Source organism: Lagopus muta, chromosome 11, assembly GCF_023343835.1.
Source record: "Lagopus muta isolate bLagMut1 chromosome 11, bLagMut1 primary, whole genome shotgun sequence".
Taxonomy (NCBI): domain Eukaryota; kingdom Metazoa; phylum Chordata; class Aves; order Galliformes; family Phasianidae; genus Lagopus; species Lagopus muta.
This window is the reverse complement of record NC_064443.1, coordinates 849,465-876,254: the sequence shown is the minus strand read 5'-3', so window position 1 is coordinate 876,254 and position 26,790 is coordinate 849,465. Positions and strand designations below refer to the sequence as shown.

The following is a 26,790-nucleotide window of genomic DNA, read 5'->3' as shown; positions in this document are numbered from 1 at the left end:
TCCCTAGAAGCACAAACTCACGATTCACATCACGTGATTCTGGCTAACAAGGCCTTATCCAAGAGCCTGCTCAAGGAGCCATAAAGCTTGGAGGGGGCGGAGGCATTATGCTCTCCTGAACCTTCCAGGTCCTGTAAACTTAAGATAGAGCTAAATGGGAAGAGTACCAACCAATTTCAACATGAAAGAAAAGACCAACAAAAAGACCCACCCAGCCTACAAGTCCGAAGGTGCTGCCATTAGTCCCAGCTAAAAGCATGACACATTTGAGCAGAAACAGTGGCCACTTTGGCTGAAATAATTAACAGGCATCATGCAACACCAAGCATAACATCAGGAAGTTTCGCATCTTAAGGCCAAACTGGAAGGAGATGCCAGCAGCACCTACAAGCTGGAAAGCACAATGAAAGCATCCAAGAATTCAGCCATGTGCTAGATAAGTGAGACTTTAAAAAACACATTGTTTTCAAATGTGTTTGGGTTCTTAAACCTTAATTTATCTTAATCATTACCATCACGTTGCTGCTTAATGCTATTGAAAGAACAAGGCAGAGGAAGGACTTTTGGTTATCAATAATAATAATAGTAATCAAATAACTGCAGTTTTAAAAAAACAGCTCACACAATTCAATGGCTGTTGCCAGAGTACCTGTTTGTTACCAGTTTGTTAGAGTGGGACCTGAGGTTCCCTTTGCTTTCAATCTGAGAAGCCCTTAGCTAAACAGAGCCATTCATCGCATGCATTTGGAATTGCACAAACGCTGGGTTTAGGATTTGATGTTGAACAGCAATGCTTCCACTCATTTCACCAAAACATCATTCACCTTAGCACAGGTTTTCCCCCAAGGAACCTCCTTTGTTTCCAAAATTATTAAAAAGGTAACCAAGTAGCCCAAGGAGGAATTTGCAATGCAAGATTTGTTCGCGCTTTGAAGTTAAGCATCAATCTCTAACCATTTAAAAAATGCTTTTAAAGGCAAAGCTACTAACCCATAGAAACTGGGGGAAGTAACAGCAGCATAACAGCCGAATTTGCAGCTGTTTTGTACCAGTGGAGCAGCTGAAGTGAGCTCATGAATTCAGCCTTTAATTTGTAATTGATTCTGTGGCTTCATGGTGAGCCCAGGTCTCCACAAGGGATAGAGGGGGTCAGTCCCCACGCTCCGTGCTCACAGGGCTCCCCGCCACTGCCACGTCCTGAAAGGACATGAAAAGAAATAGTCTTGTTCAGATTTGCTTGTAGACACGCAGGGAATTCCTCCACCAAGAATCATCATTGCTGCAGACATGGAGAGGATGCGCTGTATTTGCTCGCTAGCAACACTGTGAGCTCAGATTCCAAATGGAAGAACCCATGTATCCCTACAGAAATCAGCAGTTCCAAGAGTCATATCCATTGACAACAACTTTTAAAGCTTTGGTCACCATCTGCCCCTGGTGCCAGATGCAGGGCATGCCAGTAAGACCCGGTAAGAAGGATGCTCCTACTGGTGTGCACAGGAGCCACTCCAGGTTTGTCCGAGCTTATGGCACACTTTGCTGAGATGCAGGAAAAACTTACGGAAAGCTGCTCTGCTCCTTTCCCTTTAAACAAGAGAGGAGTAAATATAGAAGCCTTGGAAAGGTGCCCCAAGTTTGCTGTATTTCAATTTCCATGACAATTGGATTATGATCCCTATTTATCCCCATTGACAAAGTAATTGCGTCGGTCAGCTGGATCTCCTCCTCCCTCCCACGGGGAGAAGCATGGCCCCAGCAGAGCTAAGGGCCAGGCTGCCACCAGCAGCCTCCAGCCCCCGCCACAGGCAGCCAGTCCTGCTGTCTGTGTGCCAAGGGCTTCTGGCTGCCAAACTGCTGCTGGGAGCTGCTTTGTAGGGCAGGCGGCAGAAACCAAAGCAGCCGTGGCTTGGGGTGCCTCAGCATCCAACCCAAGCACAGACTCATAGGATCATTTGGGCTGGAAAAAGCCTTTGAGTTCATCAAGTCAGACTTGTCTGCACAAATCCAGAGCACGGGAGAAGCAGCCAAGCCTTGGAACAGGCTGCCCAGGGAGGTGGGGGAGTCACTGTCCCTGGGGGTGCTTGAGAAATGGGAGGATGTGGTTTGAGAGATGTGGTGAGTGGACAGGTGGGGGTGGGGCAATGGTTGGATCAAATGAGCTTTAGAGGTCTTTTCCAGCCTTAACAGTTCTGTGATTCTATGATAACAACAAAGAAGTCTGCAGCCTGCAACTGGGATGCTATTTGTGCTGGGCCTTCAGGAAAAAGCAATCGCCTATGAGATCATGCAGTATCACAGAATCACAGAATGGCCTGGGTTAAAAGGACCACAATGCTCATCCAGTTTCAACCCCTCTGCTATGTGCAGGGTCGCCAACCAGCAGACCAGGCTGCCCAGAGCCACATCCAGCCTGGCCTTGAGTGCCACCAGGGATGGGGCATCCACAACCTTCCAGTCCAAAGCAAATCCAACGGTTTTCTCCATGAGGTGCTACCCCTCAGAGCATCACTCTTACAGCAAGAAGAATGCAAAGAAAGGAGCACTAGCGACCAGATTCCCAAAACACCTCCAGCCATCTCAATGCAGCAATATGCTCCTTGCTCAGGATAGGACCAAGGAAGCCAAGGGAGAGGATTTGCTGGAGTGGGCCCAGGAGGGAAAGAGACGTTTCGAGTGCTGGACAACAGATCTCTGTGCAATGAGCTTCAGAGGCTGCGGAGGCAATCACTGCTGTGCTGCTCCTCTCCCTGTGGCTCCTGATGCTGCAGACACCTCAAGCAGGACCTATAATTGCAATTTGAAGTGCCCTCAGCTCACAGAGAAGGACATCTGAGAGAGAAGGCGTACCAAAGCCTGCTCTGTGGGATAAGGGAGGAACAAGGAGGAACACCGTGCATCTCAAAGAGGACTGCAATAGATTTGTGTTACAGGACCGTGACGAAACAGAGAGAAAGAAATATGGTAAATACTCTACAGCACGTAACAAGCAGCCCTAGAGATGTATCAGAACAAATACGGGGCAAGAAATCATTACATATAGCTAACAGAGACGCACATTAGGGATAGTATTACAAGAAGGATTACCTCCTTCAAAGCCAACCCCTGGGGACCCCCCGAGGCCAACACCTGTCCTCCACAGCTGCTCCTGGAACAAGGTCACCTATTACAGGACGGGCTCCTGCTCTTTTCTCACCTAACCAGAAGAGCCCACAACCAGCAGCAGGCTGAGCTCCCAGCCCCAGCCAGAAGCTGCGGGAAGAATGAGGTTTACACAGCGGCTGCAGCCCGCAGGGCAGGCTCAGGACAGGGACAGGCTGCAGCTCAGCTCACTGCCTGCCTCACAAAAGACGCTCCTCCAACAACATCCTTCCTCTTGCCAACCAGCCGGCTCAGTGTGCTCTAGCTGGACTAATTGAAAGTTAGCAGACCTCCCTGCTGCTCCAGAAATTAACTTGCAATTTGTCTTAAAGCCTGAAACCAAATGCTGTGCTAGATAAAAGGGTCAGGAACCACGTGTGATGTGGTTCTTCCAGTCAGAAGGGGCTCCTCTGGATAACTAACAGCCCGGGATGCTCTACTATGTACTCCCTGTGACCACATCAGAACACATTCCATTTTTGAGCTCAAGGTCAGGGAGGTGCAACTGTGACCCCTGCAGCTGCCAGCCAGCAACTGGTGATCCCACTGAGAGCAGGACTGAGACCCAGCAGCCAGAGCTCTGCACCAAGGAACACAGCATCTTGGGATGGAAGAGTCAGGGGGAAAACAGCTCTGCTGCAAGAAATGCAAGTAAAAGCCAAAGTAAGAGCCCAGCACACACCATTTGTCCCACAACAACCACCACCCTCATGCAGTTCGCTCCTCTGCATGGGGATCACAGAATCATAGAATTACAGAATGGTCTGGGCTGAAAAGGACTATAATGATCATTTAGCTTAAAGCCCCCTGCTGTGTGCAGGTCACCAACCAGCAGCCCAGGCTGCCTAGAGCCACATCCAGCCTGGCCTTGAATGCCTCCAGGGATGGGGCATCCACAGCCTCCTTGGGCAACCTGTGCCAGTGCCTCACCACCCTTTGGGTGAAAAACTTCCTCCTAATATCCAACCCAAACCTCCCCTGTCTCAGTTTAACACCATTCCCCTTGTCCTGTCACCATCCACCCTCACAAACAGCCGTTCCCCCTCCTGTTTATCCGCTCCCTTCAAGCACTGGAAGGCCACAATGAGGTCTCCCCGCAGTCTCCTCTTCTGCAAGCCAAACAAGCCCAGTTCCCTCAACCTTTCCTCACAGCAGAGCTGCTCCAGCCCTCTGGCCATCTCAGTCCTCCTCTGGACCCACTCCAAGAGCTCCATGTTCTTCCTGTGCTGGGGCCCCCAGGCCTTGATGAACCTAAGCGATCAGCTTTGCTGCCTGTGTGTCTCCAAAGCACATGAACATTCATACAGACAAAGTCTGACCTGCCTCCTTACAGCAACTCAACTACGTGATTTTTCACTCCAGCCTATTGCAAGGGTTAAAGCTGGTCACAAAGTTTAGGCTGGAATGCTTGGGGCTGCTCACACAGCGTTCGTTCATTTCATTACGGGCTTCATGAATCAATAATGCAGCACGGAATACAGAATCTGGAGTTAAATGAGGACCTACACTTCTTTCGGGTTCTAGTTTTGTTTTGTTCTGTTTTTTAAAGCAGTCAGTGAGCTGCTTCTTAATGAAAGAAATGCTGTTAATAAGGATGTTGGAGGGAAAAAAGGTTCTACTCCTCTCAGTTTCAATATGAGCCTGCTTCTCATGCACGTCTCCTCTATTTTCCCTTGCCCATTTTTGAAAGGATTCATGCACATTCTTGCACTCTGGAAATGCTAGGAGCACATTTAAGAGGAGGATGGACAGCTATTATCACCATCAATACCTATGCAAGCAGTAATTTCGGTAAATCAAACCTCTAGCCACCAAACATTGCTTTTTAATCACAGGAACCACCAAGGACCTTTATGCTACCCAACATAAAGGTGCTGAGTGCCTTCTCTGGAGGTTTTCTTTCCTTTGAGGCAGAGCACATGCTGTTCCTTGGGCTTTTCTTCCTGTTGTGCTTGGGGACTGAAGGAAGGGCTGTGAGTACAGGGCTGTATATGTACATGGCATGACACTGCACTGCCAGAGCAAGCCAGCTGCTAAGGGAAAAATTCACCTTTGCCTCCATCATGTGTTTGAAATTCATTTGCAGATGGGTTTTCTGCAAGACTGTTGCTCCAAATCATATGGCAACCTACTTTAGCCAAGGCATCAGCTCACCTGTATCACAGAGGACAGCTGCTGGGTGGACACCAATCAAGTGCCAACGGTTTGGAGGTTCCCCATGCAGGACATCTCCACCATCCCGCTGGAGGAACAACCAAAGCAACAAACAACAACCCGCAGCTCACAGGAAACAGCCACAAAGGGCCTCTACTACACCCAACCTGTTGCTTTTGCTCATGCAGATGGAACTTGTTCAAACGCGAGCACACGTTGCACCCAAGCATCCAAATTTCACTGCTCCCCGCACAGCCATGGTGCTTGGGAGAAAGCTCATAGTCAAATAGAAATACAGTATCTGCAGTTAAATACATACAGAATCACTGGGAAAGTAATTGCTTTTTGTATAAATGGTCTTTAAAATCTTCTCTGGCGTAGAAGTCCCTTCAAAAAGGAAAAGAATAAATTTGCTGCATGTGAATTTATTCAAAGCCAGTAGATTCAGTATAATGAAATCCTCCTAAGTAAATATCTGATAAAGAAGCAAACACTTAGCACTTGACCCCGGGATTTCTTGGCACGCAGCTCTCATGCAGAGCAGCAGGAGCCTCAGGCTGATGGCTCTGAGGGCTGGCAAGGGAAAGTCCCCATCAGGGCTCAGAGCACAGTTCTGTCCTAACTGCTTCCTGAAGATGCTCCTTCTTCCTCTGCAGGAGCTCTGTGGAAGCCCCCAGCTCACAGTCTGTACTGTGCCCTTCCTTTGCCGAGAGCCAGGAGCCAGGGCCAGCCAGGAGACACACAAGCATCTGCAATAATGGATTTCTGAGATGTTCCCCTCTATTTCTTCATCCTGTTGCCCCAGACGTGTGCAGCAGCACACTTTGTCTTTTCCTACACCCTCAGATGCTCTTTGTGAGATAAACTTTACTCGTTGCTAACACGTGAGATGGAGAGGAGGTACCATTCTGTTGCAGCAAAGACTTGCATTCCCACAACACAAACCTTGCCCAGAGCACTGCCATGCCCCCAGGCATCCCACCAACTCCAGGCTGAATGCTCTGTACTCTATGGTTTCATGGTGGGACCACACAGCTCCCTGCTGGCTCACCACTGCTCTTCTACCCAGTGCCCACAGCAAGAGTTGTGCAGGCAACCCCCGCCCTCCCAACAGTAACTGAACCCAGGGTCAAACCCACGTTGAGCTCTGCCATCAGGTGTGGGATGTGTCACAAAGCCTCGCCAAAGCAATGTGATCACTGTATACAGCACAGTGCAGAAGAGCCTCTTGCAGAAGCATATGTGAAGTTTTCCCATGAAAAACAACGCTGCTTCAAGTCTTTTCTAGGTGGAAACCACTCAGCAGTATCTGTCACTACTGACAACTGGGATGCAAGCTTCGAAGTGTCAATCTCCAATTTCAGCTGGAACCAGTTTCCTACAGACACCGATATCCAAGGTAGATAATTGTTATTCCAGAAAGCAGAACTCTTAGAAGAGGAGAAGGTTTTTGTGTCATCTCTGCCAGCATTCAGGTCATGGGCACCTCACCGTGACCCCTTGTGCTCCGGTCTGCAGGCACCCACCTGCTGACCCCCGTGAAACCCCCGTCAGACAGGGAAGCACACCCTATGGCCATCCTAGCATAGGCACACAGCTGGGTGCTGCTCACACAGCTGCCAGAGCTGCAGTTAGGACCACTGATGACTCTTCGGGGGCTACCCAGCAATGGGTTTTAAGGCAATAGGCACTGTGATGCTTTGACTCGTTGTGTCCTTGAGACTGTCTTTAAGAAGGATGGAGAAAAACAGCACAAACTAGGAAGGAGAAAAACCAGCCCTTCTGTGAGCCCACTGCCCGGGATCACTGTGTGCAAGCAGGTGTTGAACACACCACATCTCCTGTCCCCTTTGGCAGCAGCCATGGGGCAGAGGAGACTCAGAGGACAGCAGCACCTCCAGGGACTGAGGAGCCACTGCAGCAGCCACCAGCAGCAGCACGGGGCAGGAGGGGAGCAGCAATGGGGCACTGAGGAATGCAGCCAGCAGCCCGCAGGGATCCAGCCTTACAGCCACAGGACCAGTAGCGTGCCAGGGCAGCACGGCACCCCTGGACAGAAGCGGATCTGCATCGGCGCAGCTGAACACCACCTTTTGCACAGAGCTCATGCCTCCCAGCTACACTAATTAACGGCTGGAGGAGCTCTCAGTGCTGCTCACGCTGCCTCCCGCTGCCGCAGTCATGCCGCCGCTCTGCCCAAGGAGCAACAAGGGCTGGGCTCCCACACCCCACCACCCGCACACACCTCACTCCTTGCTACATGGAAAGGGTCTGATCAGAGAGAGCTGAGACCCGCGGCCCCCGTTATCCCATTGCTTTCCCCTCTGCCACCCAGCAACCCGCAGAGCTTCCAGGCCCCTGACAGGCTCAGAGCATCGCTGGCCGTGCCATCACACCGCTCTGCAGAGAACACGCACCCCCAGCCCTCCCAGCACAGCTCCCTGCTCTCAGTTTGGTCTCTCAGGCTGCTCCCCTTCCACACAGATCACAGGACAACACAGAACATCCCAAAGACACGCTGCACCAAGGGCTCTGGAGCAGTGACCTCGCACAGCCCGACAGCACCCACGTGGCACCATGCAGACCCATCCTCTGCAGCTGGGAGTGGTTATCACCCACACCGGTTTTCAGCATATGCTTCAGAGCTGAATCAGACTGTAACCAATATGTTAGCAAGGCAGGCCAGATTCCTGCAGGAGCGGGGCTAGGAGGTGGTGTCTGCTAGCAGAGTGCTTTTGGTTTGAGGTTTGCTTTGGAGTTGTTTCACCTCCAGCTGTGATGAAAAATCCTCCCTGAATGCTGTTTGGCAACAGCAGAAGCCTGACTCCTTACTGATCTGTACGAGCACGGGCTGAGCCAAGAAGTGCCAAGGAACCATGGCTCCCAGCCCTCGTGCAGGATGCTGTGGGTCAATTTGGAGCACCACAGCATAGCCTGCCCTGATGCTGCCTCCGCTCTGCAGGCAAGCAGAGACCATCCAGCCCATGGGCTGCCATCCTGGCATCTATCACAGCCACTAAACACTATTATAAAAGAAAAAGATGCTTTCATTATAAAGTTAGTGAACAATCCAGATGTTAGAGTGAAAACCTAGAGCAAGGTTAAGTATTTTTTTTCCTCCCGTGCAGCTGCACTAGAGGTGAATGAACACCAGAGTGCTCTGATTTCCTGCCTGGTTCCAATAAATGTTGCACTCCCAGGCACCCAAGGGACTGCTGCGGTTTGTCAAAACCAATTAATTTTCTTCCACGAATGCTTTAGGCACCTCAGAATGTCATTCGAGAGCTAGCATACATCTAAGGAGGAGGGAAAGGCAGCAGGCAGGTGCTGCAGTGAGAGCACAGCCCACTTCACTCCCAGCAGCAGGCGAGGCGAGAACACGTGCAGCGTGGCAGAAACACCACACTGTGAGCCCTGTGAATACCAACAGGGAGCTGCTGCTTCTGGAACACACCAGGAATAAGTTTCCTAAGGGAGAACAGAAAGCTGAAAGTTTGCCTTTCTCGCTCGTGTTTCCTCAGAACCATTGCTCAGTGCTGGTAACGAGCCAAAAGTGACACATGGAGCAGTCGTTATTAAGGAAGATGAGCTCCGGGGTCAGGATTCCCAGGTTCCCTTCCTGGCACTCCAGCACTCAGTGCAAAGGAAGGATTTCCTTCTCCTGTGCCTCAATTTACCCAGCACAGAGTGCAATGCTTTCCTTCTTTGCAGAGGTGGGATGTGGGAGCCAACTTGTTTGCAAGTAATTTTAAAAATTGGCCATGAAATGGTATTATCAAGCTATGATTTCTTTCTCAGTGGACACCTAGACACTGAGAGTAAGGCTATATTGCAACTATCATTTACACTCAGAATCCTCACGTATCACTGAGGGAAAGCAGTCATCTTTCACCCCTGCTACAAATGGAGAAGGACCTCCTGCGTGCTGCTGTTCTGCAGAATGGACACGAGACAAAAGAATGAGAATGTTGAACGCTTTGTGCTGAGCACTCTCAGTTCCCCTACCCAGAGGAGGGGATGTGCTGCTGTTGGTGCCCCAACCAGTGCAGAGCCAGGAGCGGGGAGCCAGGGCTCCTCTGCAGGTCCCAGATCTCAGGCCCAGCATCACCCTTACTGGCACTGGCAACTTGCTGTGTCCTACAGAGTAACAAACGAACGGGGAATAAACCTGTCTTTCCTTCTGTCCACAATATCCCCAACAAACCAACTTGCTTCAGAGTCATCCAACATTCACCACTACAATCTCCTTTGTTTCACACCAAGCCCCCACAGTCTTTTCCTCTATTTGCCCGGTTAACAGTCACAGCAGAGAACTGAAGATCTGCTTCTTCCTTCCAGTTGCAGCTGGATGCTTCACTTGGGCATAAGGGACAAGAATTAATGCTGCTGCCTCAACCGTCCCTGCTGGCTCCCACAATGCCTGCAAGCATCTGGATCTGGCCCCCAGCCCAAGGCATCGCCCAGGCATTTCAGGTACTGCCCCAGCAAAAGCAGCCATGCCTCCAACAGCATCTCTTTGCACAGAAACCTCACTTGTCCTTCAAACAGGGATCTCTCCCCCTTTGAGGAATATCCTGACTCTACATAATTAACAGGCAATAAGTGTCCGTAAGCAGAGTAGGAGCACTGCAGACCAACAGGTCACCATGGGTGGGCAATGGGAATAAGGGCTCCATCGTGCTACACACAGCAGATGTCAAAGGTGGTCTGTTGTAATGAGGAACAGTCAGTGTGCCTACTTAACATGCAAGTTTGCAGCTGCACGTTACCAGGTTCCAGCCACAGGTCAACAAAACCCACACTTTCCTCTGAAAACTCACCTCTGCTGCATTCTCCTCTGCCTGCCCACGTCTTCTTTCATTGCTACCAACACACCAATGGAGAAATGACATCTGACTGCTTCCTCCATACAATAACCCTGCATCTCTGACAGCAGCCTTCACTGCTGCCTCACCAGCAGCCACACGCATCTCCTCACTTGGCAGTGGCTGATCAGCTGCAGGACTCAGGAATTGGGCACCCAACCTCACCTCTCCCAGGGAGAAACAGCAAACCCGCAGCCCATGGCACCCCCCAACTGGCAGAGGCACTTGCACCCTGCAAATAACATTTAAAATCTGATACTGTGGTGGAATATGTACATATATTCTATTACTTCGTATCTTGATCTGCATTGGAGCTGCATTTTTGGTTATCAGCTCCACTCGCAGCAGTCTGAATCCCAGGCTACATCCATTCCCCTGCGAACGTAAAGAACCATCTGGAGAGAATAATAAAACAATTAACTCTCCATTAAGAATAATCTATGTATGTTTTTAAGGAGGCAAACTATAATGACCTCCACCTCATTATTCAGCTTGCATTCTGGCAGGCTGGCTGGGATTTTGCCTGGCCGTTTTTCAGCAGTCTGAGGGCAGCAATCTGAACTGAAGCTGATGGGAGGACCCCCCCAGGCCCTTAACCCAGGGCATGACCACAGGGCTGAGCGGGACCTCCTGCATCCCTCCCATGGCCTCATCATCCCCAAAGCTCCAGGTGGCTGTGCACTGCCAACACCACCCACTGCAGCAGTGGCACGTGCATGGCAGCTGGGTGGCAAAGCACATCAGGTGCTCTCTGGGCAAGAAGCGCAGAGGAGCACACGCACTGAGCTGTCTGCTGAGCACCAGGCTCATTTCACTTGTTGCTGACAGCAGCACAAATCATCAGCGACTCCATAAAACTCAGCATCAGTCCCCTCTGATTTTGCTAACTCACCAACCAAATGTGAGAGTATTATCCCCCCTGAACGGTTTTGCAAAGTGAAAGGGTTCCAGGTGAGGGCTGTTGCTGTGCCTGCTGCACATGTGTCCCCAGGACTGCACACTGATGGGACATCACACCTTTGTCAGCAGCCCTGGCCCCAAGCACCCGCTTCAGTCTCCCAGTGGGTAACTCATGAGCCGTCCTGCAGCTCTCACACTGCTCTCAGTCTCCAGCAACAGAGATGGAGCAAGTAGAACTAAAATTAGCTAGGACGTGAAAGCCCCATTTCAACCACTCAGATCACTCCTCCAGAGCTGGGCTTTCCAGTCCTGGAACCTGCTCAGAAAGAGCTGGCAAAAAGCAAGACAGTGCCCGGGCTGTGCCACACAGCACAGGCAGGTCTATTCCCTTCCCACGCAGGCTGATAAGTTGCTCTATGATCTAAAAAAGTCATGAAAATCTGGCACAAATGAACAAACCAGTCACACCTGAATCCTGCTGGAAAAATCCCGGCCTCAGCTTTGAAATGTTGCAGAACATTTCAATTCACAGCTTCTGCATAGAGGGGGCAGGTTTTCAGTGTGTGAGCTGAAGGCATTTTAGCCTCAGACTGCCAGCCTGCAGCTGCAGCAGCCCACCTTTCTCTGCTAAACCACCAACACACACACACACACACGTAAATCCCTCAAAGCAGGCTCTTGCACCTGCACAGCACCCTGAAGCAGGACCTGCACCAGTACCGGGAAAGGCTTAGTGAGGGTGCTAACGTCACACCAAGAGCAGCCACATGCGGCCATAAATTATTCATACACATTACTCTAATTATGCAAATGCACTAAAAGCAGGAGCATATGCTTCCCTGACGTCTTCCAGGATGGATGCAATATGGTTCCTGTAGGGGAGAAGAGGAGTGGGACGATGGGTGCTGGCAGCAGGCACTGTCCCTGTGAAGGATGGCATAGGACTGCCCTCCCCGAGCAGAGCTGCTGTGAGGCTATGGACATCCAAGCACTCCTCCTTGATAATAAACTGTTGGCTGTGTGCTCGGCGGAGTGCTGAGGCTGCGGAACGGCCCAGGCAGATTAAAATAAACCCAAGTTTGGAACAGGGATGTGTTTATCTGGCATCGCACACTTCCTCTTATCAGCCCTGAGGAGCAGAGGAGGACACAGCAGCAGTGCGCAGGGGGAGCCTGGGGGGGAAGGGGAGGAACAGCAAGGGTGAGGTGGGTACTGCAGGAGCATCATCACCCCAGGCAGTGTCTGCTGCAGGCAGGTGGGCACCTGGCATGTGCACTGCTTCTCTGCCACCTGAGGCCAGGGGCACTCTGCTGCAGGGTTCTGAAGTCAGTCTGTGGGTTATGGTACAGGATGGAACATCAGGAGGCTGGTATCCCAACCTCTTGGCCTTGAACCTCATGAGCGTGAAGACTGCATTGCTGACTGGGAAGCCCAGCAACTGTTGTGGACATGGTCTCAATGTGCAGCACGGTGCAGCGAGGCTCCCATTCTGCAGCACAGTTGGCTGGAAGCACCACAGACACCCTCCAAACTTTCCATCCCTCCTGAACGACCCGCTATGCGTTTCCATATGCAGGCAAAACAAAAGCGAGCAAAACAAACATGATGCTATCCCACAGCTTATTGGGTGATCTAGGCCATGTTATTGTTAGGTCAGTAGTTACCCAAGATCAAAAAGCTGAACAGAAAACCTTGGCAGCTCCTTTGATAACAGCACATCTGACCATCTTGTGCGAAAGTGCTGGAACAAAGGAGTTCAATGCGGGCTGCTGGGAAATGCCCTGAACACATTTGTTGTCCTCTGAAGTGACAAAGCGTGCACTGGGGCCATGGAGAGAGATTTTTAGGGTAGTATTCTTTACTGCAGGATAAAACAATGCAAGGAATTTCATCCTAGGATATGATTTTAGAGTTAAAATAAGAGCCGTCCTTGGGTAGGTGGCACTCCATTTGGCAGCACGGTGATCCTGGCAGGGGGCTGCAGGAGGGGTACAGCCACACATCCTGTGGGCGCAGGGGCACAAGGGCTCCATTTCCACCATGCAAAAGAGGGCTTTTTATTGATTAATGTCTCAGTGCAGGTTATAAGGCCACTTTATGACATTAAACACTTCTCGTACTGCAGCCCGGATGCACCTGCCTGCAACTGGCAGGTAGGAGGACGTGCAGTGCTGAATTCCTCAGGATGAAGCACTCTCTGTAATTTCACATTAGCACTTGCAAGTAATGCGGTCTTTGAGAGAAGTGTACTTCACTTGATATTCCATTTATGAATCAAACCTGAACCTCGCAGCCCCAGACCCCCAGGGAGACCCACAGAAAGCCTCCGCTACTCTTAGCTGGTGTTTTAACAGCTGCACGTTGGAATTTTCAATAGCTCATCTCTTGACTTCAGGTGGTTTTAACATTCCACAGACAATAATTGTGCATGACTCCTCGCTTCACAGGATGGTTCCAAAACAGATTTAAAAAAAGAAAAAAAAATGCCAAAAAACCCTTCAGTCCTTCTGTATTCAGTTTCATCCTGTATCAATCCATTACAGCGACGCACTGTTCTACAGAAGAGTTAAGCAGAAAAAGTGGGAAGCTCTCTTACCTGTAATTGACTGACTGGCCAATAGGAGTCAAGTGCTGGCAAATTGGAGGTGTAATTTCTATTTAATTACAGCATTAAAAAAATTACATGATATACCTATTTAGCATGCAAAGAAGCAAAATCAAAGCTAATAAGAATAAATTGTAAGAGAGAGGACATGTACCAAATGTAGTGGCAGTCTATTATTATTATTTTTTTTTTTGAGTTGTGCTTTGCTATAGATTACAGAGCCCATTGTGCCTTTGCCTGGAAAACCTGCATCCTCAGCTCTGACTCCACACCTTGCCAACACGCAAAACTGCATTGCAGAAATGCAGAGAAACCATAAACATATGTGGCCAACCCCAAGGGGTGTGCATGCTCTCCATGCGGCACATGGAGTGTCTATCAGCCCCGGGGAAGAGAACGCAAGAGAAACCCAGACAGACCTCTCTGAAGCTCAAATGTGATACAAGCAAATGGGCAGACTATGAACAGCTTTGCAGGCCTTCAATTCAACTCGTTTTAAAGTGCATTTAAAAGAAACCAGTGCAACTTCTGAGTTTAGGCAGCGGATGATGACCAGGAGCATGGAAGGTGAACAACTCTGTTGAAACCAGTATAGCTACTGGTACAAGGCAGCAAGAGGCCCATATGCCATTGGCTTCTAAGGACCTGCCATGAGAAAACCCAAGTGCGCCCCATGCTTGTTTCTGGGGTAACACATCCATCATGCTCAAGAAGCCTATTTTCTTTAGATTAATGCCATGACTCTAAGCTCAAATCACTGCATTTCATCACAGCTCGGCTGGCAAACAGTGCTGGGAAGGGGAACCGTGCAGGTCCTAGAGACCCTTTGATCCACAAGGTTCACAGAGCACAGTGAAGCTTCCCTTAAGTGCCCCTCCCATAGTTGCCCACCGTAGCCCAGGACCACCACCGTGCCCACTTTGGGGCGTTACATGGCAGCAGTGCTAACAGGGATTTGCTTTGAGGCCCTGGGAGAACAGGAGCCAATCAAGAATTGCAGTTTTACCTGCAATCTCTCTTTAAAAACACATCATTTCCAATGTTAGTCAAATTACCCTTTGGACATTTCCTGCTTGGTCAACAGAAGTTTGAAATTAAAGCACAAATTAAACCACCTTCAGTGCTGGAGGAACGGTTGGATTTGAGATGCGTTCAGCATGCCATGCAGAAACACGGGGACGTGCTCAGGCAGCAGTGACATGCGGCCCTGGAGAAGCAGACAGATGTGAGCCACATCCACTCCCACATGCCTGCTAAGTGCATGGCACAGAGCAGCAAGCAGCAGCACAGCCAGCTGTGCCCCGGCACATGGAGCCAGCTGGGAGCATGACACACCATGAGTGCTCACAGGGGTGATTTCTGCAATGGGGATGTTCATGGCAATGAGGAAGGCAGCACAGATAAAAGACAGACAGCTTACCCCTCTGAGCTGCTGGACGCCACCAAATATCCTCATCACGCCATCAATCTCCTGCTCCAGCCTTCTGGCCCAGTACTGCATACTGCAAGAGACAGAGAGAAAGAGAGGAGGAGAAAGGGAGAGAAAGAAAAAGAGTCAGAGCCCTGCCATGCAGCAGATCAGCCAGGTAACGAAGGGACAGCAAGGAAGCCAACATCTGGGGCTGTGCTCACTGCGCCGCTCCTGCAGCACCGGCACAGGCAGTACTGAGAGCACATGGCTCCTGAGGGCAAGGGCTGGGGGAAGATGCAAGCTTAGGGCTCCAAAACAATTTACGCACAAGGCAACGCAGAGAGAAAAAGGAAGAAGAGTTACAAGAGAAACTGCAACTTTCTTTTTCCCCCTTCTTATATCAGCAGTTGTGGTAGCTAATTAGTTAAGCCTAGAGCGATGATCAAGGTCAAAGTGCTGCAGAGCCCAGCAGTTGGTAGAGAAAACAGCCTGCGCTCCACCACGGCCCCAGGAGCAGCAGTGCCCATCCCAACACAGCCACAGGTTGCTGCCTCCACGCGATGGAGCTGCAGGCAGGGCTGGGAGGTGAGCTGCAGCACCGCGACCCTGGGGCAGCAGCGCCCGCCAACACGAACGCCGCACAGATTTCTGCTCATAGCAATGACTGCCAGTTAAAACAACAGCAAACAAAGCTCTCCTAAGGCCACAGAACTTGGTAGCTCGCCTTCTTTTAATGAGGTTTTCAGACTCCGGCCTCTGGCCATGCAAATGTCAAACCTCCCATTTGGTCTGGGAGAGCAGTGTTGGATTGCTTCTGAACCACTCGCTTCTCCTGCAGCAACTCAGCTCCAAACACTACACTGGACAAAGCACCGAAGGAGTAAAAGGGACAGAAGGCACTGTGGCCAAATCTGGTGCATGGCCAGCATCACAGCAAGGCAATTCTATGGGCACAGAGAGGCCCAGGATGTTCACACTTTGCACCAGCAGCCCGAAAGCTTTTGTTCTTCAGGCAAAGAGACGTCCCCAGACAGTGCACGTACACCACTGCAAAGCCACTGTGAGGCTCTCCAAGAGGTCTAGAAGCAGAGAAGCCCTGCTAAGGGAGGCCATGGAGGACTGCTCATTACACAGCATTGCTTCAAAATGGAGGAAGCTGGGCAGAAATATAAAAAAATTTAACGGTGTACTCCAGATCTTCAGTTTTCCAGCAGAACATTCTCTATTCCCAACATTTCTGCAGAGCAAAGGCTGTTTTTCCCCTTGGAGGAGAAGGAAATCCAGGGAAGAAGGTGGTATACATTTACCATCATTTAGGTTTCATTTAGGTTGGTCAACATTACTCATGAATTTACTGATGTATTTTCCCAAAAGGTATTTATTTAATTTTCAAATAAGCCTCTCATTTTAAGATACTCATTGAAATACCTCCAAGCAACTTTATTGTTTTCTTCCCCAGTGACCTGCAAACAGTCACAAACACACACAACCACTGGTGTGGGCAGCCCTCCCTTTGCCCCCCAGCTTGGGCAGAGCCCTCCCACCAGTGACAGAGCTGTGTCAGCCCCCTGCAGGAGCTATACAACAGCTTTCCCAATGGCAGCAAGCATCCTTTTTCCCAGCTAGCACATCCCTTACCCACACTGCAGCACTGGCAAAAGCTTTTGTGTGCATCTGGCCCATCCCTCTAGCCCGACTCATTGGTGTTTTCACCTCGCTTTCTGCACACTGGGCTGAAAACTGCCAGGGCAAAAAGAATAAAAAATACATAAACCCCATTATTATTCTGTCTCACTTGACCTCCTGCCTTTTGTTTCTCTCCCATGGCCGATGCACTTAAAATTTTATGGCAGACGACTGCAGCAAGGATGAAGAGGGTAAAGCAATTGATAGCCCATTACCAACATGGAGATTTCACTTTGATGTGTGTCTCGTATGGAAGCAATAAGGCACGGCAGTCATTGTATCCCCGTGCTATTAAGGCACACCTCAGGTGGTGTCACAGGGCTCGAGGAGTGATAACTCCTCCCAACACGCAGCCTGGAGTCCCCCACTGCTCCCGCGAAATGGCATTTACAAACAAAGCACAGAGAAAGCACCTGATGCACACGCCAGGAAGCCTCCAGCCCGGATGACCACTGCTCACGGAAAGCCACAAAGTCCTCTTGGATAGACACCAAAATCCCTTACATTAAAAATATTTGTGAGTCGTGTGCTCCACCTCCCCTTACACCAAGGATCGTGGTCAGGATATACATTAAAATCTCTTCCACTGGAAAAAAAAAATTGTTTCCTTCCCCTGTATGTTCCACAACCTTCTCTGCAACACATAACAAGGGACAGAAATGATTTCTGGAAACACAACACCATTTATCTCTGTCTCTCCAAAGAAAACTACAAAGATGCTAATTGATTTCATGATTTGCCTATTTGATTTTCCTTAAAGATGAGATAAAATGGGCTTAAAAAGAGCAGCAGAGCTTCAAAAATATTTGCTGTGCCAAGCAGCACATCAGGAGATATATACACAGGCCAGGACACCAAGCATTTTGCATGTCCTATTCTGCACGTTGGGCACTTGCAGCTTGTCATCAGCCACAGAAACTGGGGCTCTGGGCTCCTTTCTGCCTTGGGTGAGCTCACCAGCCAGCTGCAGAGACTTCCATGCATGCTATGGCAGGGCTGGGTATGTGAGGCCATACCACTGCTTCGTCAATGAACCAAAGAATGGCTTGGATTGGAAGGTAACATGAAGATCATCTGGTTTGAAACCCCTGCCATGGCCTGGCTGCCCCCCACTTCGGGCTGCCCAGGGCCCCTCCATGGCCTGGAGAACCTCCAGGGATGGCACCCACGGCTCTGGGCAACACTGCCAGTGCCTCTGAGAAAAGAATCTCACCTATCATCTCACCTATATTTTTACTTTTTTAGTTTAGAATTATTATCCCATGTCCTGTCACTACCAGACCATGTAAAAAGTTATTCCTCCTCCTGCTTATAAGCTCCTCCAAGCACTGGAAGGCTGCAATGAGGTCTTCCCAGAGCCTTCTCTTCTGCATGCTGACCACCCCCAGCTTCTTCAGCCTGTCTCCATAGGAAAGGTGCTGCAGCACGCTGAGCATCTTCATGGCCTCCTCTGGACCTGTTCCAAAGCCCCATGTCTCTCTTGTGCTGGGGGCCCCAAGTCTGGACAGCACTACAGGTAGGGCCTCACAAGAGCAGAGCAGAGGGGGACAATCACCCCCCTGCCCACTGCTTCCTCCTCTGTTATTGCAGCCCAGGATGCTGTTGGCCTTCCAGGCTGCAGGAGCACACTGCTGGCCAATGCACAGCTTTTTGTCCATCAGGACCCCCTGGTCATTACCACAGGTCCGCTCTCAAGGAGCTCTTCTCTCAGTCTGTACTCAGGTCTGGGATTGCTCTGATTCAAGTGCAATACCTTGTTCTTGACCTTCTTGAACCTCATTAGGCTCACGTGAGTCCACGCAGGATGGCATCCCTTCCTTCCACTGTGTCGACTGCACCACTCATCTTGGTGTTGTCAGCAAACTTGCTGAGGGAGCATTCAATCCAACTGTGTCATTGATAAAGACACTGAAGAACACCAGTCCTGAGTCAACCCCCTGGGGGACACCACTCATCACCAGCCTCCACCTGGACATTGAGCCACTGACCACAACCCTCTGGCTGTGACCATCACACCAACTCTTCATCCACCAAACAATACAGCCTTCAAATCCATCTCCAATTTAGAGATCAGGATGTGGTGTGGGACTGTGTCAAAGTTCTTGCAGAACTCCAGGCAGATGACATCAGTTGCCCTTCCTTTATCCACTTTGTCACTCCATCACAGAAGGCCATCAGATTGTTCAGATGTGCTCTGTCCTTGACGAAGCTGTGCTGGCTGTCTTGGGTCACCTCCTCATCTCACACGTGCCTTCACATTTCTTCCAGGAGGCTGCACCACTGCTCTGACGCCTGGTTTGTGAGGCTGCAACAGCGCTCCAGGGACTTTAGAAGAAAATGAGAACTGCCGTGGAAGGCAGCAGACAGGCTGTCCCTGGCCCACACTCCGCACACAGCAGATGGCCATCTGCAGCCCCGCACTTCTGCACAGCAGCTCCAGCACTCTGCAGAGAAGCTGCACACCCTCAGCAGCACCCAGCACCACCCCGGGGTCACTGTGCTCCTCGGTGGCTTACGGCACACGGACAGAGCCCTCCCGAGCCACAGAGAGGATGCTGAGAACCTCAGAGACCTCGTCCTTTTGCTGCCTTCCTGGCCCAAAGAAGAAGGGAGACTCACATAAACGTGAAAAGACAAGAGGAAAAACTAGCTGCTAAGCAGACACGCTGCCCCACAGCTTATTCAGTTATCCAGAAAGCATTCTGCACAAGAGTCTACACTTCACCCAGCGTGTGCAGCCAAGAATGCCTCACTCTGATTCATACGCTTTGGTTCAGTGCCCAAATATTGCTATTTAATAAGGTTATTAATTACTGTGTTGTCTAATTTTTGCTGTGCAGGAACTTCTCATAACTGGCTTATTCCTTCAAGATGCTTAATCCTTTACCTATAATACCGCATGTGTCAGCGCACACGCGTGCATGCGTGCACTTGTGCCCCTTCTCAGTTCCCTCCATTTTGTACATATCTGGGCTGTAAGACCCAGTATGAGCTAACACACACCAAGGAAAAACAAAGATGCTTTGGTTTTCGTTGTTTATCACTTCTCTTATTTTAAGATACAGCTTTCAGAGAATATCCTTTCCTACAAAACAACCAAATAAATGCCTGACCATGTTTGATACTAGCTTAGAAGGAAAGGACAACCGAGTATTAAAGCTATATCCAAAGCCAGGTCTTTAAGACACACATCGGGATAGAACTCTACCTTCAGCTCAATCACAGAGCTTTGTTACTTTGTTTTCTTTGACTCAAACACTTCCACACCTTCTTCCTTGCACTATCCACTGTCTTCCCAATTCTTACAGCAGGAAATGTTCCTTAAAATAATAAAAAATGCCAGACCGCCTATAAGATCCATCCTGATGCCAGTTTGATGCCCAAACAACTACTGCAATCAAAAGGAAGACTGGGTAGCCTTCTCAGTCTATAGGACAGCCAGACCTGGGCAAAAAGGGAAAGGAAAGCAAACCAACAATTGCACACAAAATTTGTTCTACTAATGGTTCCTGAGCACAAACATTCTTGTGCGTAGCTGTGGGAAAAACCAACAGCAACCTGCAACTTGCCACCAGCGAGGCTTTTGGCGACAGGAAATTGTTCATCAAATATCATCTCTGTACTGGAAAGAGGAAGCATCAGCCATCCAGGGCCAAACTCCATCTGGAAACACAGCAGCCAGTAGGTGTTGAGTCAGACACAGGCACCAAACACTGCTGCAAGAAACACTGTCTAACCTGCGCCTACAGCCTCCACTGAAGGTGTTTCCCACATCCACAGGGTATCTTTTTCAATTCCATCTTTCACTATGCGGTGAAAAGGTTTCCTTCTTATCCATCCTAAATCTCAACTCTTTCTTCCCATTTATGCCACTTACAGCAGACAAAGGATTTCCTTTCTCATTACAAGCTCTGAAGAGCTCTAAAGAACCCTTTGCTCTTTAATCCTTTCCTACTCCAAGCTCAGTTTTGTCCAGCTTTTCTTTCTTGGCCATGCTCTACCAACATCTTGTCCTTGCTGCCCAGCTCTGGATTCTCTGCAGTTCATGGACACCTTCCAAGGCTCTCACCAAGAAGTGGGATCAGGTAGGCCAGCAGAAGTCTGGCCCAGTGCAATCTGAAGGGTTGAATATCACTGACCCAATCCTGTCCAAGAAGCTACTTTATGTTGCAAATACGTGTGTCCTCCTGCTATCACAGTGCTTTGGTGACTCAGTTTGTGACCAGGACCTTTTCTACCACGCTGCTACTCAGACAAATATTTTTTTGTCCTCTATTTGTACATTGGATTTCTCCTCCTTAAGCGCAGCGCTTTGCATTTGTTTTCACCAAGTTCCCTTCTTTCTGATAGCAGGCTCTCCGTTCCATTTTTTGTAAATAATTTTGAATTCTGATAATGCCTTCTGAAGCACATCCATCCCCTCCCAGCTCAGTGTCATCTGCAATTTTTATAAGCATATTCTCCACTCCGTTCCCTAAGTTATTAATGAAAATATTAAATAAAACTAGGTCTAGGGCAGATCCCCGCAGGAGTCCACTTCAAATGTCCTCTCAGTATGACAGAGACCTACAGCCACTATTATTTGAGAGTTACGTGTCCAATCAAAATATCTCGAATTCTTAACTTTACAAAAAGCCGGTTTTGAGTATTTGATATGCAAAGGAACTGTAGACCAAAGGATAATTTGGTGAATAATTTAAAGTGTAAGACTAGGTTGGAGGAAAATCACAATCTGTTTGTAGATGACTTGCCAAGAGGAGGAGGAAGGAGAAGTCCCCCAGTGCGTGAGCTGGAACATTTGCCCAGCAGCGCTGCAAGAGGCCACTGGGCAGACACTGCGCTCCATGGATCACGTCTGCGTGCCCCTCCTCAACACAGCAATATCATAGAATCACAGGATGCTTTGGATTGGAAGAGACCTTTAAGATCATGTAGTCCCTGCCTACAGCAGGGGGTTGGGACGCCTCCCACAGCCTGTGTTGCTCCCAGCCTCATCCAGCCTGGCCTGGAGTGCTTCCAGGGAGGGGGGGAATCTACAGCCTTGTTGGCCAATCTGTACCAGTGTCTCACCACCCTCAAAGAATTTCTTTCTAACATCTAGCCCAAATCTACTCTCTCAATTTAAAGCCATTTCTGCTTGTCCTGTCACTACATCTCCTTATAAAAAGTCCCTCCCCAGCTTTTCTGCAAACCCCTTCAGGTACTGGAATGCTGCTGTAAGGTCTCCTTGGTGCCTTCTTCTCTACAAGCTGAACAGCCCCAGCTCTCTCAGCCTGTCCCCACAGGGGAGGTGCTCCAGCTCTCTGACCATCTCTGTGGCCCTCCTCTGGACCCTCTCCAACAGCTCCATGTCCTTCTTCTGGTGAGGGGTCTGGAACACAGGCCATATGAGGAGAGACTGAAGGAGCTGGGAACGTTCAGCCTGGAGAAGAGGAGGCTCGGGGAGACCTCATTGCTCTCTATAACTTCCTGAAGGGAGGTTGTAGTGAGCTGGGGGTCGGCCTCTTCTCTCGTGTCATCAGTGATAGGACCAGGGGGAATGGTTTCAAGCTGTAGCAGGGGAGATTCAGGCTGGACATCAGGAAGTGTTACTTTTCAGAAAGGGTGGTCAGGCACTGGAATGGACTGCCCAGGGAGGTGGTGGAGTCACCGACCCTGGGGGTGTTCAAGGAAAGGCTGGATGCTGTGTTGAGGGACATGGTTTAGTGGGAGCTGTTGGTAATAGGTGAACGGTTGGACTGGATGATCTTTTAGGTCTTTTCCAACCTTGGTGATTCTATGATTCTATGATTCTTGTGCTGAGGCCCCCAGAACTGGACACAGTACTCTAGGTGGGGGCTCATGAGAGCAGAGCAGAGCTATAGAACCACCTCCCTGGACCTGCTGGACACGCTTCTCCTGATGCAATCCAGGTTACAGTTGGCCTTCTGGGCTGCAAGTGCACATGGCTGGCTCTGAGCCTTTCAGCACTCCCTAATCCTTCTCCTCAAGGCTGCTCTCAAGCCATTCTCCACTCAACCTGTATCTGTGCTTGGAATTGTCCAGATCAAGTGCAGGACCTTACATGTGGCCTTGCTGAACTTCATGAGGTTGGCATGGACCCACCTCTCCAGCCTGTCCAGGTCCCTCTGAATGACAACCCTTCCCTCTAATGTGTCAGTGGCACCACTCAGCTTAGTGAACAAGAAGAACAAATGGCAGTGCAGTCACAGACAGCATCTTCTGTAGGCAGCGAGACCTTTCCCACAAGACACATTCAGCCACAGACCCCATCGTCCTGTTCCTTCCATCCTTATCAGCCTGGAGTTCACCTTCTGGCCACCTCTCCATGATGCAATCATCCCTTGATAGATCCTCACACAGTGTGAGCAGTCTGCATGGGGGTTCCTGAGCGCACTGCCAACATACAACAAGCAGTTTGCACAACTTCAAGAGGTGAATTTGATCTCAGCATGCTGCGACTCTCTGCACCTGGGAGCAGAACGGAGCACCCTGATAGCACTGGGTGGCTGCTGCAAGGCAGAGCACTGAGCGAGTTCAGCAGGAAGTTCTCTGCCATGCGTGCAGTCTACTCAGGTTGGCTCCGAGAAGGAAAAATGAATTGGGTTGCCTTATAGCAGAATAAGCTACTTATGTATATCTGGAGATTTGGATGAACTGCTCTTGTCGCTCCGAGGTATTCCTGTGAACAGAAACTTTACCAGGTAGCTCAGCTGCTTTGACATCTCATGTGACAGGGGCAGAAGCAACAGTACCAGCCTCCAGGACTGCAATGCAAGCAAAGGAAGCCAGAGGCTCTGACTACCACAACCAGCGCTGCACTGTCAATACCAGAAATGCACTGCTCCAATCAATTAACAGTTGTGTTCAAAGCCAAAGCAAATCTCAGGTCTTAGCATCCCTGATTCTTTGAAAGCTACAGGTTTTTTTTTTTTGCTTCTGTTTTGCATCTTGAAACCAGATTGCTATCACACTCTTGCTGATGCACATCAGGAACAGCAGAAGCCTGTGGGCTCTGCCACGTCTGCACTCCCATCGGTGCAGGATTAGGATGGGCTCCTGATCTCAGAGCCTGTCACAAACCCAGACTCGAAGCACAATGAATTAATAAATAAGTGAAGAGGTGTCGGTTTTATTAAGCACACAATCTGCATAAATTTCACCTCGTGCAGCCACTTGTCATTTTCAGAATGCCTTGAGACCCCCACTGCTGATAACTCTTGCACATTTCTTCGCAACCCGTTACACAGATGAAGTTTTGTGATAAGACCTCTCTCCTGCCTGTCTCCTTCCCTGTGTTACAGATGCAATCTGAGTAGAGGCAGAAGAGATCCCATCCCCCGCTGCAGAGATAAGGTTACCAAGGGTAGGTCTTAGAACGGATTTTGCAAGCTGCATGAATTATTAAAGTCCTTTATGATATAATGACAGACATATCAGGTTATTTGTTTATTCCGTGTATAATTCATGACTCTCTTGGGAGCTAGACAGAAGTAGGATAGATTGTTGCATCTTCTTGTTCCTTCCAGTAAATTTTCATCACCAGATGAGGATTCTGGGGGCTGAACTATGCCAGAAAACAGAATAGACGCACCCAGCAGGATCTGTACTTGAGGCTGGGGGTAGCTGAGATTTCTTCACAGCCTGGAGACACAGTAAAGCTATCAGCTGAGCACACTGGTGTGGCTACAGCAAGGCAGTCCAGGCAGCCTTTCTGCACTGTGCCACCAGAGCACTGTCATCTAAAGCGCACACACACACACACACCTCTGTGATGAGACGCTGCGAGATGCCCCATGCTCCTGCACCACTGCTCAGCCACAGCCTGAGCTGACATGAAGCTTCCTTCACAACTTGAGGATACTTCACAACATCCACCTCCTGGCAGCACAAGCAGAAACATACTGAAAAAAGCAAAGACGTTGTCCTCGCTTAGGTCATTTAAAGAGTTCTTGCGAAGAAATGAAGCAAAGAGGATTCAGAGGTGCCAGGTTCTGACTGCTGGGATGGAGCCTTGCACACACACAGTGCAGTCATCCTTCATTTCTTAGTGCACTGCCTAAGGGGTGAGGGAAAGACACATGCCATAGGGATAACCAGGAAACAAAACACTGACTGCAGCCACCAACAAGAAAGCTCCCAAAGTGCTCTTGCTCACGTGAGGTGCTCCACCAAGAGATGCTGCTGCTGCCACAGCAGCACAAAGGGATGCAGCAGAACAAGTGTAAGCTGATGACGCTGAGCTGGCTGGCTTGTATTACCCACAGGACACTGGAGGACTGCCCTCAGAATGCACCCTTCCCTTAGATTTCAGCTGCTCTGAATCACATGAAGCATGCAGTGATGAATCAGATCACTGAGATACAAGCCATACTAAGGAGCCTGAGAGAACCACTGACTAGTCAGACCTGGGCCGAATTCCTGTATTTAGCAAGCAAAGAGCATTAGTCTCTGCCACAAAGGTCTTCTACCACACGACAGCATTCCTCAGAGCTCTCTAGGTGTCACTGCTGCTAGATGTCTGTCTAGTTAAATCCCTGCCTTAAACAACCCCTCTCCACATCATTCCCTACCTGAGAGATTCCTGGCTCCTAAGAGCGTGTGGTAATCATTGTTATTATAAAGCACTTAGCGATGCTCTCTCATTGCATCTCTCACCAGCCAAACACCCAGAACCCTGTTATTTCACATCCAGTCGCCTTCATTTGTAGAAGCTGTTCATTGTACAGCTCCCTTTCCGCAACGAAAGAAAAAAAAAAAATGGTGGAGGTGGAAAGCATTTAAAAAAAAATAATAATTTACTGCATTTTATGCCATTACCGCAGCGCTTTGTGACACACATCTAAAAGCTGTCTGCAGGACACTCGCACTTGTAAGGTAGCACCCAGTCCCAGCAGGGACACTGGAAGCACGAAGCCCCGCTCAGCTTTGTCCCAGTGCTGCTGCAAAGCACAGCAGGAGTGGGGATGGACTCCCAGCTTTCTCTTCCTTGCCACCCAGGTGGGACAAACGCTCCTTCCTCCATGGGGAAAAATAAGTACATACGGCCTCCCCTTTGTAAGGAAACAAGCCTATTGAAACAGCGATCACAGAACCACACTGGAAATATGCCAAAGGAACCAACAAGGCTTGCTGTGCGACACTCAGGACTTGGGTCCATCACACTCACTGCCCCATCCCAGCAGCACGCTGGGGAGCTCTGCAGAAGGATGATGGCGGTTCAGTTGCAATACTGCAATTGAAGCTCTGCTAGTGCAAAAGTTCAGACACCACTGTGAGGGAACTGACCAACATTAAACTGACAGACCCTCCTAAATTTTTCCCTGTTCTATGGGAGAAAGCTGAGCAATAGATGTAAAGCAGCAGTCCCAAATGCAGACACACTTTCAGCAGCAGTCAGACATGAAACTCAATCTCCTGATGTGAAGTTGGCTGTCTGCACTTTGAAGCCCGCACTGAAGCACTGAAGCTGGAAGCTCTCGCAGCCATCGACACTCCAGAGCACATCTTCACACACATTATGCAGAACCTGAGATGATGAGGATATTCACTCTTCTGCTCTTATAAGTGAGTGCTGGCATTAAGAGCTACGCCAGCCGATGTCCCCACACCCCACCAGCAGTCCACCTCAGACTCTTCTCTGTAAGAGACAAAACCCTGGCGTTAACAAGCTCCTCTCAATGGGGCTCATGACATCAGCAGCCCCTTTCTATTTAGAATAATGACTTCTGCCACACGCCAAGAGATTTGAAATTACCTGTGAAATATATTTCCCTAGGCGCAGGCTCAAGAAGCATGTAAATTACCCAGCTTAATGGCCTCGAGCATCTCTCTGAGGCACACACACAGAGCGGGAAGTGCTCAGCTGACACCTCAGGGACCACGAGAGGGGACAAACGTCTGAGGGGTGTCAGGAGCCTCTGTCCTGCAGCTCTCACCACAACCCATCCCACCAGCGAGCGCCCGCCGCTGGGAGACAGCGAGCACAACAGATCCAATCCTAAATGAGTGCCTCATCAGCACAAAAAGGC

The 26,790-nt window shown here is 49.7% G+C and overlaps 1 protein-coding gene across 3 annotated transcripts in view; it reads right to left on the bottom strand.

Annotated features, from left to right (window-relative positions):
- The window catches only part of CACNA2D2 (calcium voltage-gated channel auxiliary subunit alpha2delta 2), a 127,812-nt gene that overhangs the window by 89,650 nt on the left and 11,372 nt on the right, over positions 1-26,790 (bottom strand). For all 3 annotated transcript variants that reach the window (XM_048956991.1, XM_048956993.1, XM_048956992.1), the window contains exon 2: positions 15,083-15,164. In XM_048956991.1, coding sequence (XP_048812948.1) covers positions 15,083-15,164 — 82 coding nt within the window. The remainder of the gene's footprint in view (positions 1-15,082; positions 15,165-26,790) is intronic.